General features: G+C 38.4%; 1 protein-coding gene across 18 annotated transcripts in view; it reads left to right on the forward strand.

Moving 5' to 3' along the window:
• The window catches only part of DLG2 (discs large MAGUK scaffold protein 2), a 984895-nt gene that overhangs the window by 250420 nt on the left and 717595 nt on the right, over positions 1 to 16880 (forward strand). The window contains exon 1 of one of the 18 annotated variants that reach the window (XM_063148791.1): positions 7805 to 8475. The exons of 16 other annotated variants lie outside the window; for them this stretch is intronic. In XM_063148791.1, coding sequence (XP_063004861.1) covers positions 8356 to 8475 — 120 coding nt within the window. In that variant the 5' untranslated portion in view covers positions 7805 to 8355. Of the gene's footprint in view, positions 1 to 7804; positions 8476 to 16880 lie in introns of those variants that run through there. One more of the 18 variants, XM_063148795.1, reaches the window with a different exon arrangement.

The following is a 16880-nucleotide window of genomic DNA, read 5'->3' on the forward strand; positions in this document are numbered from 1 at the left end:
CTTGGCCTTGTTGAGCTTCATGAGATTTCCATTGGACAATTCTTCAAGCCTCTCAATGTCCCACTTTATGGCATCCCTTCCCTCTAGCATATCCATTGTACCATTTAGGTTGATGTTATGCGCAGATTTTCATTGTCACACTGGTTAGGTCATTAATAAAGATACTGACCTGTGCTGGTGCCAGCATGGGCTCCTGCAGAATACCACTTGGTAATGATCTTGATTTGGACATTGAGCCATTGACTGCAGCTGGACATCCAGCAGATTCCTTATCCATCAAATAGACCATCCATCAAATTATATCTCTCTAACTGAGACAAAAATGTGTGTGGGACCCTGTCAAAGACCTGGTTGAAGTCAAGATAAATTATATCAGTTTCTCTTTCCTTATCCAGCAGGACAGTCACTCTATCACTTCATTGTAGAAGGCCAACAGATAATTTAGGGGTGATTTATGCATTCTGAAGCTGTGTTGGCTGTCTGGAATCACCTTCTTGCCATTCATATGCCTTGACATAACTCCCAAGTATCTTCCATTATCTTACCAAACACAGAGGTGAGGCTGACTGGCTGGTACTTCCTATGATCCTCCTTTTTATTCATTTTGAAAATTGGTGTGATATTTCCCTTTTTCCAGTCACTGGGTGCTTTCATTGCTGTGACTATTTCCAGTCACTGTGTCCTTTCATTGCTGTGACTTTTCAAATATGATGCAGAGTGGCCTATCAACCACACCTGCCAGTTTTCTCAGGACCATGGGATTCATCTCACTGATTCCCGTGAACATCTGTACGTACAGCTGAAAATATTTTGACTTGATGAATAAAAGAGGAGCTGAAGTAAGGAATTAAATAATTGGTGAAATTCTACAGGAAAAGTCCCAATCAGTCATGGGAAGGGTTTGTGCTGAGTTTAATTTTGCTGCTAGTATGTTTTTAATGTATTTACACTTTGGATAGTACCAGAAGAAAAAGTATATAGGTCACAAGATGCCTTTATATGTTGGGAGTAACAGGTTCCAGAGGACGTACAATGTAATATTCATCACCATTTTACTGATTTTCACAGAGACAGGTTGCTCAAAAAGGTTTTTTGCTCCTTCATGTTTATAATATACTTATTTGGAATATTTTCTTTTTTTAAAGAAAAAAAATTGCTATATTTAGCACATTGTTAGAGTAATTAGACCTGTTCTAACCTATTCTTTACTGAGCCTAATAGTTTGCTTTTAACACATAAGGCTTCTAGAAACATCTTGATTCATCACTTAAAATCAGTAAAACACAGAAAATTGCACTAATTGCCTTGTAAATAGTTTCCTTTATTAATTATCCTTTGCTTTCAAATGCTATGCAGGCTTGAAATTACTTTTCAAGAACCAGCTAAATTGAAACATATTTTTAAAAAAAGGTGGTTATCTTACTGAAAAGATTTATAGTTGAAATATAGATTTATATTTGTTAATATATTAAGCTAATAACTGTTATCAGTGGAATGAAGAGGAATAGTTAGACCATGACCAATGAATATCCATCCATGTATTCTGTAGTGTAAATTCAAACACTTCACTTCTTTAATGAAAATACTGTCTACATTTAAAAGAAAACCAACAAAAAACTCAAAAAAACCTCCTAAACATGTGTTTTCATGGAAACTTGACTTGTTCCCAGTACTACAAAATTTATCATATTTCTTAATCTAACTATAGGTTCCCTTTAAAGAATTTCCTCAGCTAAAGTCACAGTACAAAAAATAAAATACTAAATGCTTTGACACACACAGGTCTTTATCAAGTACAATTCAACATCCAGTTGTTGTTATACAAGTTAACATTGAGAGATTTAATTTAAATTATTTTTTTTCTTACAAAAAAATCCACCGCAATTTCCTCAGTGAAATTGCTAGAGGTTTATTTTTAAGTACTGTAATAAATGCAATTGAACTTTGGAAGTTCATTCCTTCTTCATTCATGCTGTTACCATGGAAATGTGGATTTTATGCTTAAATGAATAAGCTTAGTTCATAAATTATAGTTCAAAAATTATAAAAGTAAAATGTTAATTCATAATTGGGGAGTGATGGAAATCATGACAAGATAGGTATCATTTTCCCCAAGTTTCATTTTTCCCCAAGTTTTTCAAACAATCATGGTAAATTATTTTTTTGTGCACAAAACAAGCATAGGCTTCTAATCATCTAAAGGCTTCTAATATTTTAAGCTTTTTGTCTTGTTGAGTTGGTGGTGTTTAGTCTGGAGAAAAGGAGGCTGAGAAGGAACCTTATCTCTCTCTCCAACTAGCTGAAAGGCAGTTGTAGTGGGGTGGGTTCAGTCTCTTCTTCCTGGTAACAAGTGACAGGACCAAAGGTAAAGGCCTCAAGCGGTACCATGGGATTTTTAGCTTTGATAATAGGGAAAATTTCTTCACTGAAAGGGTTTTCAAGCATTGGATGTGGTGGAATCTCCATCCCTCGAAGTGTTCAAAATGTGGTGGATGTGGCACTCTAAGAACACGGTTTAGTGGTGGACATGGTGGTGGTGCTATGTTGATGGTTGGACTTGATTATTTTAGAGGTCTTTTCCAACCTTAGCAATTCTATATTTCTGTGATTTCCAGATTAATAATAAAGACCAACTGAAGCACTAATTGCATTCTGTTCATGAGAGACTTTGAAGCTGGACAACCATTTGCCAAGAGCACTGTGTGTGGTTAATCTTTCTGCAGCAAGAAAAACAGCCTAGATAATCTCCTAAGGTTCCAGATTGCCATGGCCTTTAATATGACTGTGAATGGAAATGCCTTTTGTGAGGAGTTATCATGGGAATTCAGGTCAAGGAGAAAGTCAGGTTTTCTCTCACAGTCACAAAATGAAACACATATTGTGGAGACACGTTATCACAGTAATCAATTTGAGTGAAATCCAGGAAACTCAACTGGGGATCCTCAGAGTTGAAAAAGTCTTTGCAGCCTGGGTGTCTCAATTGAGGCGTTAAAGGGGTTATGTCATCTCAATCAGCTGTATAGGATGAGGTGTAAAATAAACTTGATCCATGGATTACAGGTACAGGATTGGAAAAATGAGGCATTGAGTAAATCAAGATGAAGCTTAATCCAATTCTTTCTTTCTGAACCTCTGTTCCTTTTTTCTCATTATTTTGTTTTAAAGTCATCAGAAACAATGAGGAAACCTGTCCTGACAAATTTACAGTCATAGAAAAGACTCACAGGATGAGGCCATTCTTCACTAATTTTTTACTTATCATTTGACTTTTTTTTATTTATTCTTTAAATTTGCTTATTATAAATGGCCTTATGACTGAAATTACAAAATACAAACTAGAAAGCCTGGTTTATGAAATATGTATAAATTTTAATATTGGAAGGAATTATTTTATAAGTAAATTATATGGTTTTGTTTTATATGTGATCAAAACCTTCATCAATGCAACCACATAAGACAGAAAACAGTGACCTGGGCCTTTTAGAGGAAAAGTATTAAATGCTCAAAAGCCAGGCAAATGTATTAAGAAGATTGTGCAGGAAAAAGGGAACAGAAAGTTTACAGGGAAAACTGTGGCTTAACTTAAATCAGCCCTGGGCAAGGTCTTTGGTGTTTACTGGTCTGGAAGTGAGGAAGAATTTTTGACACAGCAACTTATGCATCAGAATGCCAGGATATCAGAGAGCTGTTTACAGTACTGGAGATGGGAGTTTGTAAATAATCTGTTCAGTCTTTTTCTTTCTCTTTATGAAAACTTTAAGATATTCTGAGTTCAATCTGCTGATGTAGTTCCTCTGTCTGTTATGTTTTACTAGGCTTTGGTGCAGTACACAGCCTAAGAAAGATTTCTTTCCAACTGGGGCTTTGTTCCACATTCTCCTTTCTGCAGTTGTTTCCAGATTGCCCCACAGATTCCATCCACTGTTTCTAGTCAATAATTTCTATCTGGAAACTGTAGGCCCTACAGCACCCTTGACCTGCAGTCCATATCAACAATTCCTTCAATAACCCACCCCTCAATGTGGATATCACTGTAAGGAACTTCTTGCAGATTTGGAAAATAACATTTTTATATGACATAGAAATGGGTGAAAGAGAAAAATCATTTCAATTTAGAGCTCCTGTGCTGAAATCAGAGTTATTTAGGCAATGCAGCACTAGGATGCTATATAGATTGTATCACTGGAGTGTGCAAGGACAGGAAGTGATGGAGCATGACTGTAGCCAGAGTGCCACGACTGCACAAGACAGTACCTCCTGTGAAAAGAGGGAGAATTACACCCCTGGCTACTCAAAGCCAGTGACGCAGATTGTCAGTGTTGATAATTATAAGCATTGCATGGGCTACAAATAGCCGTGCAAACCTCCACCATTATGCCCAATTTCCTGCAGACATCCACTCTTCCATCTTTTGGAAGAAAGGAATGTCATTTTTCCCTCCGTCCACTCAGGAAGCAATGCACCCTCTTCTTTAGACCTTTCCCCCCCTCTAATTTCTCTAATTTTATCTTTATTTCTTAGCTAATATTTGCTTTCTTTGTGGTCATCCAGGGTGATCACAAAATCTGCCTCATTGCATTTTTTAAGACCAACTTAAAATATTTAACCACATATGTGCTGCTTAAGTGAAGTGGGACACACCTAAGCGACATTGCACTGTCATAAAGCAAATCCTGGAGAGTGTTGGTTTCTTTACTGCATTTTTAGTCTATTTTTTTGATGGTACTCTCTTTTAAAATACCACCCTTTCCATCATGCCTGGAAAAAACAAACAACCCAAACTTGAAAACGCTTAGGTGTCCGAGGATGAAAAATGTTATTCCACAGTATGGTTCCAGTGTTACCCCAGAGAAGTGGTGGATGCTCCATCCTTGTCACTGTTCATGGCTAGGGTGAGAGGGGGCTCTGGCCAACCTGGTCTAGTGGGTGGCATCCCTGCCCTGGCAGGGAGTTGGATCTAGATGGTCTTTAAGATCTCTTCCAACTCAAGCCATTCTGTGATTCTGTGGTTCTCTCAGCTCTGTGCTAGTATGGTGCCATGGCACTGTGGTGGTCCTTGAGCACAACTTCAGGGCACAACAGCCACAGGGCATTCCCACTACTGGTACTGCCACTATTACTGCTACTAGCTCCTGAGCTCTTCTTCTGGGCAGTGATGGATGCTGCAAAGGGCTGTGCCCTCCTCGCTGCTCTGAAGCAGATTGGCCTCAGGCCCTCCTGAGATCAAAGTCTTCCAAGGCAGCATGTTCCCTCTGCTCTCTTTGAACCTCTGCAGACAACCAGGGTTTCCTTCCAAGCGCTCCCTTCTGCCCTTCTGAAGGCACAGGAGCAAAGAGTAACAATAGAATTTCACAGCTCACGATGGTGGCTCCAGTTTCTGTTAGCTAAGAATATTCAGGTCACCAGGTGTGTGTCTTTTTAAAGAGGGTCTGTGGTATGGCTCCTTTGGACTACTGTCTCTTTACTGGCTTTATTCTTAACCTTTTTTTTTTTTTTTTTTTTAATGGAATAACTTTCATCTCTAGGGTTTTTCCCTATTGTCACCTGTTTAAAGAGGCCCTGAGTGCTTCAAATATGCTGGTGTTTTTGGCATGTCTGGATGACTCAGCCAGAGCTTCTTCCCCACTCATTTTTAATGACTCTGTATCTTTAACTGTAAATATCACCAACATGTGATGCTTTTGAGTAGCTGTTAAGTCATCATAAAACACTCTATGTCCTTGATGACAATGTTTTCTTTAACAATTAGGCTGCTGTGATAAGAAAAGTCTTGGCAGAGGTGAAAAAGCCCTGCAGGGATCTGCTTGTGTAGATTACCTGAAGTAGCCCCTGAGAAATGTTTTGGGTTAGTCTGCTAGAAAAGTAAAACTTTGTTGGCTTCTACAGAGGTCTCAGCTGTCTGGCAGATTCTCGCATGCCCCACAGTTATTACAGGAGGCAACTACCATATGCATGAGGGTCTCTTTTTCCCCTCTCAGTATTATGAGGGTCAGTCTGTAATTTTCTAGGTAATTTTTCCTCTTAGATGCTCAGGAGCTATGGGAGTTTTTTCTGAGTGAAGACTTTGGGACTGCATTACTTCTTTTTTTTCTTAAATGTGTCTGAAGATTTATGTCCAGGTAATCGCTCAGAAATTGTATCATTATGCAGCCTTGCTTTCTTTTAGTGAGATGTTCCCCATGTTGGGTTTGTTTGCCTAAACCCAAAACCATTAACTTCTTTAGGACTGAGAAAAAGAAAGTTTTTTTTCAAAGACTGCTGACTGAAACCTTGTGCAATTCCTTTGGCAGAAAGAAAGCTTGAATTTGATTTTCATATGCAGCTACATGCTTGCCTGAACCTTGCCTCACTTCTCAGGACTGTGCATCTTTTCATCTCTGCTTTTTTGAATTGCATTTCTCTGTGGATCAGAATTCCCCAAGATCTATGATTTTTTTTTTCAATTCCTAAGGTACCTAATTTTAATTTTTAGTGTACTGTACTGCAAAATAAACCTTGATTCCTTTAACTTTCTATTCACTTGAAGAATGACAAGAAATGTGTCAATTAATTCTCCCATGCTTTTGCTGAGCACCACATTACTATGTTTTAGCTTATTTCATGGATATTGCTGTAGCCAAAGTCTGAACCACCATAAGTTTGGGATACTCCAGCTTTTTGAACTATAACATCTAGACCTCAGTTTCATTATTAACAAAGATCTCAGAATTAGATTTAAAACCAGGTTTCATCTCTTTTGTTGTGGAAATCGTTTGGTGCCAAAGAAGGCTGTGATTACTAATTACTTAATTTGTATGACAGATGGAGCTGGGGATCAAATTAAGTATCTGTCTCGGGCTACGTTACAGAGCAATACCTAGCTTTAAACACGACTGCCTTTTTCGTTCCTAAAAAAAGGCACAAACAATGACAAGCTAAAAATAGCTGTTCTCTTGGAGTTGACGACAGTTTCTGAGAGCTTGTCTTTAGGAAGATGTTGGAAAAAACCTTGCTGTCTTTTCCCCTCCCCCTTACTCTTCTTTAAATGCACACCCTTCTGTTTAAGCTTGTTCACCCCATTGCACACAGAAAGATACCCACTGATTTGGTTAGGACTTCAGTGTTCCTGAAGATTTCCAAGGGGGTTTACATAAAACATTTAAAGAAATATAGAAGTCACTGCAGATATTTCTATTAGCTTAAGCTTATCCTACGCAAATTGCTCTGTGCTGATAGAGAAGGAGGTAGTAAAGCCTCTTTCACTCTTTGCCTCCCACAGTATCTGCTGCAGTGGGGAAAAAAAAAAAAAAAAAGCCTCTCTTCTGGTTTTATTCCCGGAGATTACTTCATAATTCAGTACTGATAGCAGTGGTTTCCGGTGCTGTAAACAGAGTTGAGTCTTTGACTTTGTGTCCCTGCAGCCCAGTAAACAATCAGTTAATTCGCAGCATCCCAGCGGTTGACAGGAGTGAGAGAAGTGGTTTGATTTTATTTTTGTGCTTGTGAATTAAAGCTTTGCCTTCTGGCTAGGTTCTGAGTTCCCTCGTTCTGGAAGACATTGGAGCATTTTGAATTCAGAATATGTAGTTACAAATGTGAGGGCACAGACTTCTTCCAGGATTTTTCTGCTTTCATTTTAATTTTTATTTGTGTTTCTAATCCGAAGCAAGCAAGAGAACAGTTCGAAAGCAATGTCCAGTGCCTGAGCTGGGAGCACAATGCAGTTCAGGAGATTTAGAGCTAGTCCGCTGCATTTTTATTAAATGAGAGGGAAGGAGTAGGTGGGACTTTTTATTTAAAAATAGATTAGCACAGGGAACTGAACTTGCATTTGAGGAAACGTTAATAAGCCAGCCAGCCATTGTCCTTAATCAGAGACTGTATTTGTAAGTAGAACATGTTGAATCTGTCATGATTGATGACGTTGTCTTTGTTAAAAGGGATGCTGCATCTTTAACAAGAGCAGACAGAAGCAGTGCAGAATCTACAGTAAATTTGAGACTTGGAAGAGAAACCTTTCCTCATTTTTCTGTGTATAACATTTGTAAAATACTGAATAGGAGAACATCAAAGCCAGGGGGAAATATAAGTAACTCACTGCGTATGTTTTAATTCCTCACCTTTCCCCCCTGGCTGAGTTCCCCCTCCTTTTTCCCCCCTGAATTTAAAATGCTGGAAGAAAAATCAACTGAGGTCCAAGTTTCAGATGCTGAATTCTCTGCTAATTGAAATTACTGGGCATATTTCTATATATAGTTGCTGAAGAGATATGTAGCTTTCACTCAGTGCCTTCAAGACATGTCTTTTTGTAGTCAGAAAAACAGAGATCAATGCATTTTCAAACTGACAGAGGGAACGGATGCTCCTTAGTAGCACATGCTCGGGATCGTGTGTGTACCGTTTGTGCAGAGCAGAGACGCTGAATACTGGTCCATATGCTCCTTGTTTACTGCAATGTTTTTTGCATGTTACTGTGCACTCCGGACTAATGTGAAGGTAAGAGGGGACGAGACAACAATTTGGCAGGAATGTACATGTAGAACCAGCTGCAGAAAATGTCTACCTTGTGTTGCTGAGTACTTTGGAATTGCTGGCTGAATAGGCATATTATTACAGGTGGTTGTGGAGGCTTTGTTTTATCGTTGTCTGTGTGGCTAAAGCATAGAAGCATGTTTGAATTTTGCAGTTTAGCGACCTTCAGTTTTTAACTGCTTGCAGTTCAGGTTCTGGGCTTTTTATGGTCTGATAAACATGTTTTGCTACTGTCCAGGTAGGCCAGAGACAAGATGCCAAAGGCTGTTTGTGCAAGGCTACATAGCTTTATACAGGATAAGAAGTCCTATAGTCGGTTCCCCATGCATCCTCCCAGGAATGCTGCTTGCATGCTTTCTTGTTGATTACTTGTCTGAAAGCCGGGAGTGCTGCTGCTGCTATCCGGGTTGCTTTTTGTGCCGATTTGTTTCTAACTGAACCAAAATGCATAAAAACAAATTATAAGCAATGTCCTAAGAAATAAAGAAAGGATTATTACTGCAAAATGCTACAGGAAAATGCCAGGTGGCTGCACCGGTCTCACAGTAACTAATAAGCAGGATTTGTCACTAATGTCAACATTTGCTTGCTCTGTTAATTAGAGTCAGAACTTCAATATAAGTTGCTGGATATATTACCTTCTCTGCAAGCAGGACAATATTAGCAGACAGGTTCACTGGCATTGAATCGAGCTCTCAGCCAAGCTGTGGGCCAGCTGTGGGAATCCAGTTGCATAATTTAAATGAATTACAGTCCTTAGCCAACATATTGGGGAGGCACTTCTGGCATTCTGGCTTTTACAAGTTCGAATAAGTGTATCTGTCGGGGAAGGAAAGCACTGGCCATGACGGATAGTAATAATTAGAGCAGTTTTACCTGCAGAAGTAATTGCAAAGGATTTTTTTTCCTTTCAAACTGCTTTAGCATGCCTCTGAATTAAAGTGAGTTTTCTGTATTTGCACTTGGTTTGATAATATTGAACTTCATATTTATTTATTAGGTCAAAATATTTGTTTTCATTTAATTAAAAAAGTATTTTGCATTAAAAGTTTGCATTCTGAGAGCTTGCACCTATGTTTTTGCTCAAAGTCTGTACTGTTGCTTGCTGTAATAAATTGCTAACCTTTCACATTTTGTTACTTTTTAATTGACTTCTGCAATTATGAACCACTTCTAAGGAGGAATTCTTTAAATCTGTGGATAACAAGCCAAAAAATACAAGTTAAAACCTTTAATGCCATTCTGTCTTCTTAAATACATACATTTTCCTCTCCTTATGCTTTCCTATAATGTTTTTGTCAGGTTAGTAAATTTTAACTGTTTTATATGCCCTGTGATCTATGTAGTAAATTGTCAGTATAGAAATGTTTTGAGACTAACCATTCTTTGTTGCTCATTTTGTCCCTCAGCCTGCAGTACTGTACTGAAGATCTTCTGTAAAAGGGGGGTTGTTGTTGAGATGTAATTTCTCAGTTTAAATAAGAATAGGTACAGGGGAAATTTCAATGACTTTTTTTAGTGTAATTTCCATGAGATACCCTGTCAATAAGTACCTCAGGAACTGTTAGAAGTCTCATGGGTTTAACTTTTGAAATGTCTTTGTTTCCATTCATAGAAGGAAAAAGTGAGAGGTTTGTACCAGTACAAGACTGACAATTGTTTGGACAAGATAGTTTTAATTTGTTGGAACTTCTTCAACTGTTGAGTATTTCTGAAACAATTGTTTATTATACAGAATATGCTATTTACATTATATTATTCTGAGGATGTTACCTCCAGACGTTTTACTTTCAGTAAACTCATCCACTTTCAATGTATACTTTGATCATCTACTTTCCAAGCTCTACATTAGGCTGCAATACTGTAATAAAGCAGCACAAACTTTGCCAATCCCCCCAGGAACTGCTCAAGTGCGGCAGCACCACTTATGCCTTCAGTTATTCCTGTTTTCTTTTTCTGACATTGAAGTTTGCTTAATAAATAGGAGCTCATTGAAAGGAGCCTGGTCATTGTACAATATGTTATATAGTGTTTATGAAGAACTCTGTTGCTTTTAACTTGGTTGGCACTAACATAACCCACAGCTCTATGGGTGGCCAAAATAAATTAAAAACATTATAAAACATCTGTTTTGCGTTTTACATTTTCCCCCTTTATGGGTGGAAAAATCCTAGTGGTGCTCAAATATTTTAGTCTTTAAGTCATAAGATAGAATAAAACTATAAGTACAGGCTGTAACAGGAAATAGATTTGCTTGGCCTGGAAAATGAAAAAGGAAAGCAATTGGGTCTGTTTCTGATGGCAGCTGTACCTTATGGCTTTAGAGAAAGCAGATTTTTCAAGTTCAAGGTAGGACTCTCACTTCTTGATTGCCAGTCTGTAGGAGACTGCCCATGTGAACTAGGGTTGCATGTGCAGGCCTATCAAAAGAGAGGTCTACTCCATGCATTCTTAATCAAAGTCTATTTTTACAGCTGACTAAAGAAAAGTACTGACTTTGAACATGTACCTGCCTATGTGGATGCTTCTTTTTTCCTGCCTGAGATCCGGGTAAAATAGGCAAAAAGATGTCTGAGAAGTTATGAGCAAAATATCTTTGTCTATCAGAGTTTCTCTGGACCTACATTTTGAATTATTAAAAAAAAAAAAAAGGAAAAATAGCTATTGTTTGCTATTGTCTGTTTACCACATACAGTGTTATTAGATCTCTTCCTTGCTCTCTCATGTATGCACAATTTTGTACCTCAGTGGAAGAAACCAAAAATGAGCAGAGAAGTCAGGGAATTAAAATCTAAAAGTGGTTCCTCCCAAATCAGAAGTGTTCTTGTGGAAATGTGCAGTGTGCCTGAAAAAGTGAACTCTTGCTATATGCAGTAGTTAAATCTGTATTTTCAGCATGAGTAAATCTTGGGCTAACTATGGCAGGGGGCTGCCTGGTGTCATATGTTTGTTGTTTTAATTGTGTCCACTGTGTATCGAAAATACTTTATTCATATGCAAGAGATTTTTAGAGGTTGCCATTAAAACCTTTCTGTTCTTGGTTCAGGCAAGTATTTTAAATTCCCTCAGTATTAGCAATATTTCTTGCAAAACTATGGCTAATACTGCAAATATTTAGGCTCCATAGTCTTACCTCAGCTTCAAAAACTTTTATGGATTGTGTCTGGCTGTTCTTAAAAGTTTGTAGGAATTTCGCCTTCCCCTGGCCTTGATGAACTCTCTGTGTAGTTCTGACAGATTTTTCTGTGAATCTGGGCTGCTATTTCTGGCTGACAGTTTGAGGGTCTTATTGAAGGCACAGCTGGTGCTTCTGGGAATTTGGGTAGCAGAGCTGAAGTCTTCCAATTGTACTTTAGCACAGAACTAGATGTGAGTGTTGGGCGCTCTCACCTTGAAACATCTTCTCAGCAGCAGTCAGCACTGGCTCTGGGGTCGTCAGAGCTTCATGTAAAGAATGTTGTGAATTCAGAACCAGACTCTTTTGAAGTGCCAAAGGCTTCCCAGGAGGTTCAGAGTTACTTCAGCAGGAGTTTAAGGCTGTCTTCATGTTACTAGGCACGCTTGGCACCTCACAGAACTGAGCTCCTGCCTGAACGCTGGGTTAACTAAGAGCTTTGTTTGGTTATGGCTGCTAACTGTGGGCTACCTGTGTTATCTAAAACTATGTAGCTAAAAGACTTTGCCTGTGTCAAACAGCTACCATGATGTGATTTGTGACTGAAATGTTGTCCTATACTTTGTCAATTTTGAGGATCTCAGACGATGGAGAGGACCTGTTTGGGTAGGAATGGAGCATGGGCCCGTGCAGAGTGTTGGGAGCTGGAATCCTTTAATCGCTTTACCTTTCTGTGTTCATCCTCTTTTTTCACATGCATTGCAAAAATAGAAATAATTATTTTAACCTAGAAGCTTCCAATTGCAACCTAAGTTAAGGATTAACAGTAAAGGCAGAGCAATCATAGTAAGTAGCAAAATGTTTCACTGCCCAAAGCTATAGGACGTCACAAATGACAACTGAACTTCTGACTTCTGTATGCATTTTTACACACAGCTGTAATTCCTCCTCTCTGCCCATCTGCATTAATGGTATAATAACATAATTAAATTGTATATATCCATATATTGTCACTTATACCAAGAGTTGTTTTGGTCTTCCGACGGAAAAAGAGCTTATGGATCTTTCAGACTTGGACCTGCATTGCCAAAATATGTCCTGCTGTGCTCTTATGGTGTTCTTTGCAAAGGGTGGATGAAGTGAAAAAGCACTTCAAGCTCTCACAGGCTTCCAAACATGATCCTTGGTTTCTTATGCATATTTTCCTCTTTTAAATGTTCAATCATGCACCATCATCTAGCACTTCTCGATGAAGTGAGGAACAGTTCAAAAGCCACAGGAATGGCTTTGATGTAGCATTTTAAAAGGAGCACCAAGGAAAGATTGTTTTCTCACTTTTCCTAATGTAATTAAGAATTGACTCATGAGCAATTTTTATTTGAGTTTACTTTTTTGTAGTTCTGATTATGTCTGACAGTCTGACTTACTTTACTCATAACTGCAGAGACAAAACTGCAAGTGGCAGGTCAAAGTACAGTTCCTCTGCTACCTTAGGACACCAAGGCAAAGTGTGGGTTAGTACTAGAAATCAAACAAAGCTGCTGTGCAATTTCCACCCTGAGAGGTTTGAGGATAATGAGAAGGGTAATACTGTATAGGCTGTGAATATCTAGTTGCATTTCTGTAATATATCTTTTCATCTGCTTATAAAATATTTGCCCAGGCTGTAAAATAAGCAAGACCTTGAACTTTCCAAGGGATTTGTGCAACAGCAGTGGGATCTAGCCTCAAGAGCTACAGCCAGCTGTTGTCATCCTTTTGCTAGATAAGGATGGAATTTTAGGGAAGTCATAACTCATTGCAAAAAAAAAAAAAGCTTTAGTGATTTCTTGGACTAGCTTCTACAAATGTCTCAAAACTGACATTAACGACACAGCATTTCTTTCTTTTGGTAGCTTGCAGTACTAGTTGTGCTTATGATTCACAGAAAGGTAAAGTTCTCACTTATGGCCCAGTTTTTTCAGTCACACTAGTGACATTATTAGGAATTCTTCAGGAAATCTGTATCCAGTCTCATACTGTTAGAACAATAATTCTGTCTTCAGTAAGAAGTACATTGCTTGAATCTTGAACATTGATTTTTCCACTTTTAAAATCAGACTTGGGAAGATTTGTAAGCATTTGTAGTACCTAAGTATGTACTTTACCACTCCTCTCAGCTTCAAGTGCTGATTTACAGTACATGACCGTAACAAGTTATGAATGGAAGAGGTAATTAGACTAGATTAATAACACAGCAGCACCTCTGGTTTTCTAGATATGATAAGGCTGGGATTATATTTAACCCATAGACTAAAATAATATTCCCTTAAAGGCCATTAAAAATGTATGAATAGGTGCAGAGATGCTAAAATGACAAGCACAGTGTAAGGAATTAAATCCACTACTAAGAATTCTTTATGAACTCTAAGCAAATATGAATATTTTGCTATGGGGATAAGGGGCAGTCATCTGAAGTTAGAAGAGTTAGTCACAGAAATAGTGGTTGGAAGGTGTAGAAGAAGCTAGGCACTGATTTCTTCATTCAGAAATTTCTGGATAGATAATAATGCAGAGAAAGATATTTCAGTTCAATTTTGTGTCTCCTATTTTAATGTGGACTCATTAGAGATTATCTAATGAGCTGTTCCTATCAGAGATATATAATTGGACTTTTTGTTAGAGGAGAATTAAGAAAGATCTAGGACTGCAAAAGCATTTAAATTTATTGGGTTTTAAATATGTGCAAGGAACTAGTATATAGTATCATGTCTATATGTGACAATTTTATGTTTACATGAAAATGATGAAGAGTTAAATCCTCTACTATTAAATCACTGCTGATAGGCTTGCCCTATGTGCTTAAGATGCCAGTGTTTGTGTGTTTTTATGAGATTGCATAGAAATTAGACCAGCAGTTCTGAATGCAGTGCTGCCTAGAAAAGGCAGTGATTCCAGGCAAAAGCAAGGGCTATTTTATTTTTTGGGGAAACTCTGCGGCTCCTATCACATAGATAGGGAGAAGTGAAGGAGACCATTAATCAGTGGCAGATGGAGTTGACAAAAGCTTTTCACAATTAAAGGCTGCCCTGGTTTTCTTTTGCCTAAATTCACTTCCAACTTCATCTGTTTACTTTGTCCCATTTGTTGGCACTGCATTGGAATAAAGATATTTTCTGGTTGAAAGGCAGGTTCTGTTCTCCAAGGTGGCCTTCACAGGTGTGTCCTCTCTTTGTGCTACTGCTACTGGCTGTAAATGTATGTTTTGGACATGCTGAGATGTTTTGGTCCCATGTTTTTGGTATGGGATTAATGCATTAAATACTTGTATCCATTCTCAGAAGGGAAAGCTTCTGTTCCTTTACTTCTCTCATGTCCTTACAGACAGTTGGAGACATGGAAAGTGTCTTTTGCAAGTTAAGATGCAAAAGAAGATTTCAAAAGGAGAACTACTTTTTTTTTTTTTTTTCTCTTATGGACTCACACAAAAGAAATGAACTATGGAACACATTCAGTGTAGGCAGTCTGCATTCCACCTGTGGTCACATGTCAAAATAATGTGATAGCTCCAGCTTAATGGCTAATACAGAAGTTACAGAATGAAAAAATCCTATTATTAAAGGCATGGCCATTGCTGTTTTCTCAAGATGAGGAGGAAGTGTCTGATTTTTCCCTTTGCTACTTCAGACAGATCTAAGTGTTTGAAACAGTATAAATTCTCCTGATAACTGAGTAGCTTCCACACTTTTTCTGGAAAGAAAAGTAAACCAAAATCTGAATCCCATAAAGCAAAATTTTCTTTTAGTTGCGTGCTCACCAAAGAAAAAAATGTCTCAAATTTCAAACAGGAATCTCTGCAGAGAAGTAGTTATGAAGGCTTTCCTGCCCTTGATAGCACAGAGGTTCATGAAAACTTTTGAAAAGGAGGACTAACTGGAGAAGTAAAATTCAGAAAAGCACTTTTATCTGAGTTGCAGAACAAATGAAGAGAAATACTGTGGATACATCACACATATTTGCAGATATTTTGGACATGATTTTGCTCAGATTTGTTTTCAAAACTTCAGTTTTCATTTGTAAACAAAATCAAGTGGCCAAGTTTTCAAGTTGGGCAGAACAATCACAGTTACTCTAGTTTGTCAGAGCAGATTGTGTAGCTAACATGAGTTGCTGGACGAAGGATCCACCTCTTGACACAGGCCCTACCTTTTAGAAAACCATTCTGTTTCTGTTGAATAATTTCTAATGATCAGAATCTCTCACACATTTACAAATGTATTATTCCAGGGGTTAATTAGTCTTTTGGAGGCATGTGCTGTATTTCTAATCTGAATTAATCTAGTCTCAGCTTCCAGCTTTGAGTGCCTTTCAGTTTTTTGCCTCTTAATCCGCTGGACTGAGGAGCCCACTGCAAGTGGTTGTGTCCCTGTCAGTAGCTCAGGGCTACAGTAAAGACATCATCTAATCATCTCTTTGATTAAGTAAATACACTGAGCTCCTAGCATCTCTTACTGCAAGGCATGATTGTCAGAGCTCTCATCTGTCTCATGACCAGTCTTTGAGCTCTCCCTGGTTTCAGAGCAGGAGTGCTGAGCTGTGCCTGCCACAGCTGCATGGAGCCTCAGAGCAGTTGCAGCCCTGTGCAGAAATAATAAATGTCCTGGCTCCCACAGGAGTGACTGTGAGCATGTCCAGGGTTATACTGGCGCCTTTGGCCGTGCAGCTGCAGTGTTCATGTCCTGTCTCACAGCCAGCAGGATTGCCAACTGCTTCACACCAGGCCTCTCTGGAAAGTGCCCCTAGGGATGAGTTGCTTTATTCCCAGAGTTAGGACTTTATTGCTGTCTTTGTTAAAAATTACATTGACCTGTATCAGTGACCTGTCTTCAGTACCATTTACCGCAGTACCTCCTTTCTGTCATTGCTAAAATTGGACAGTAGTAAGTGACTGAATTTTCCTCCAGACTGGTCGGCATTTGAAAAACATAGGGCCAGGATCAGTCCCTGAGGATCCCGCCAAACATAGGTGATCAACTTTCCCTTCCATTTCTAGATGCATGCTAAATTCTGTCAATTAGATATTTTTTATTCCATTTAATGTGTGCCTTTTAAAAAAAATAATATCAATAAAATCCTATGAAGTGCTGGGACGATTTACAGAAGTCTAAGCATATTATACCAATATTTTTACCAGTGCCAGTCAAATTTATATTCCCATATAAAATAAGTATGATGATATTTACCTTGACAGTCTCTGTTTTCCATTGATTTAGTA

Source organism: Melospiza melodia, chromosome 2, assembly GCF_035770615.1.
Source record: "Melospiza melodia melodia isolate bMelMel2 chromosome 2, bMelMel2.pri, whole genome shotgun sequence".
Lineage (NCBI taxonomy): Eukaryota > Metazoa > Chordata > Aves > Passeriformes > Passerellidae > Melospiza > Melospiza melodia.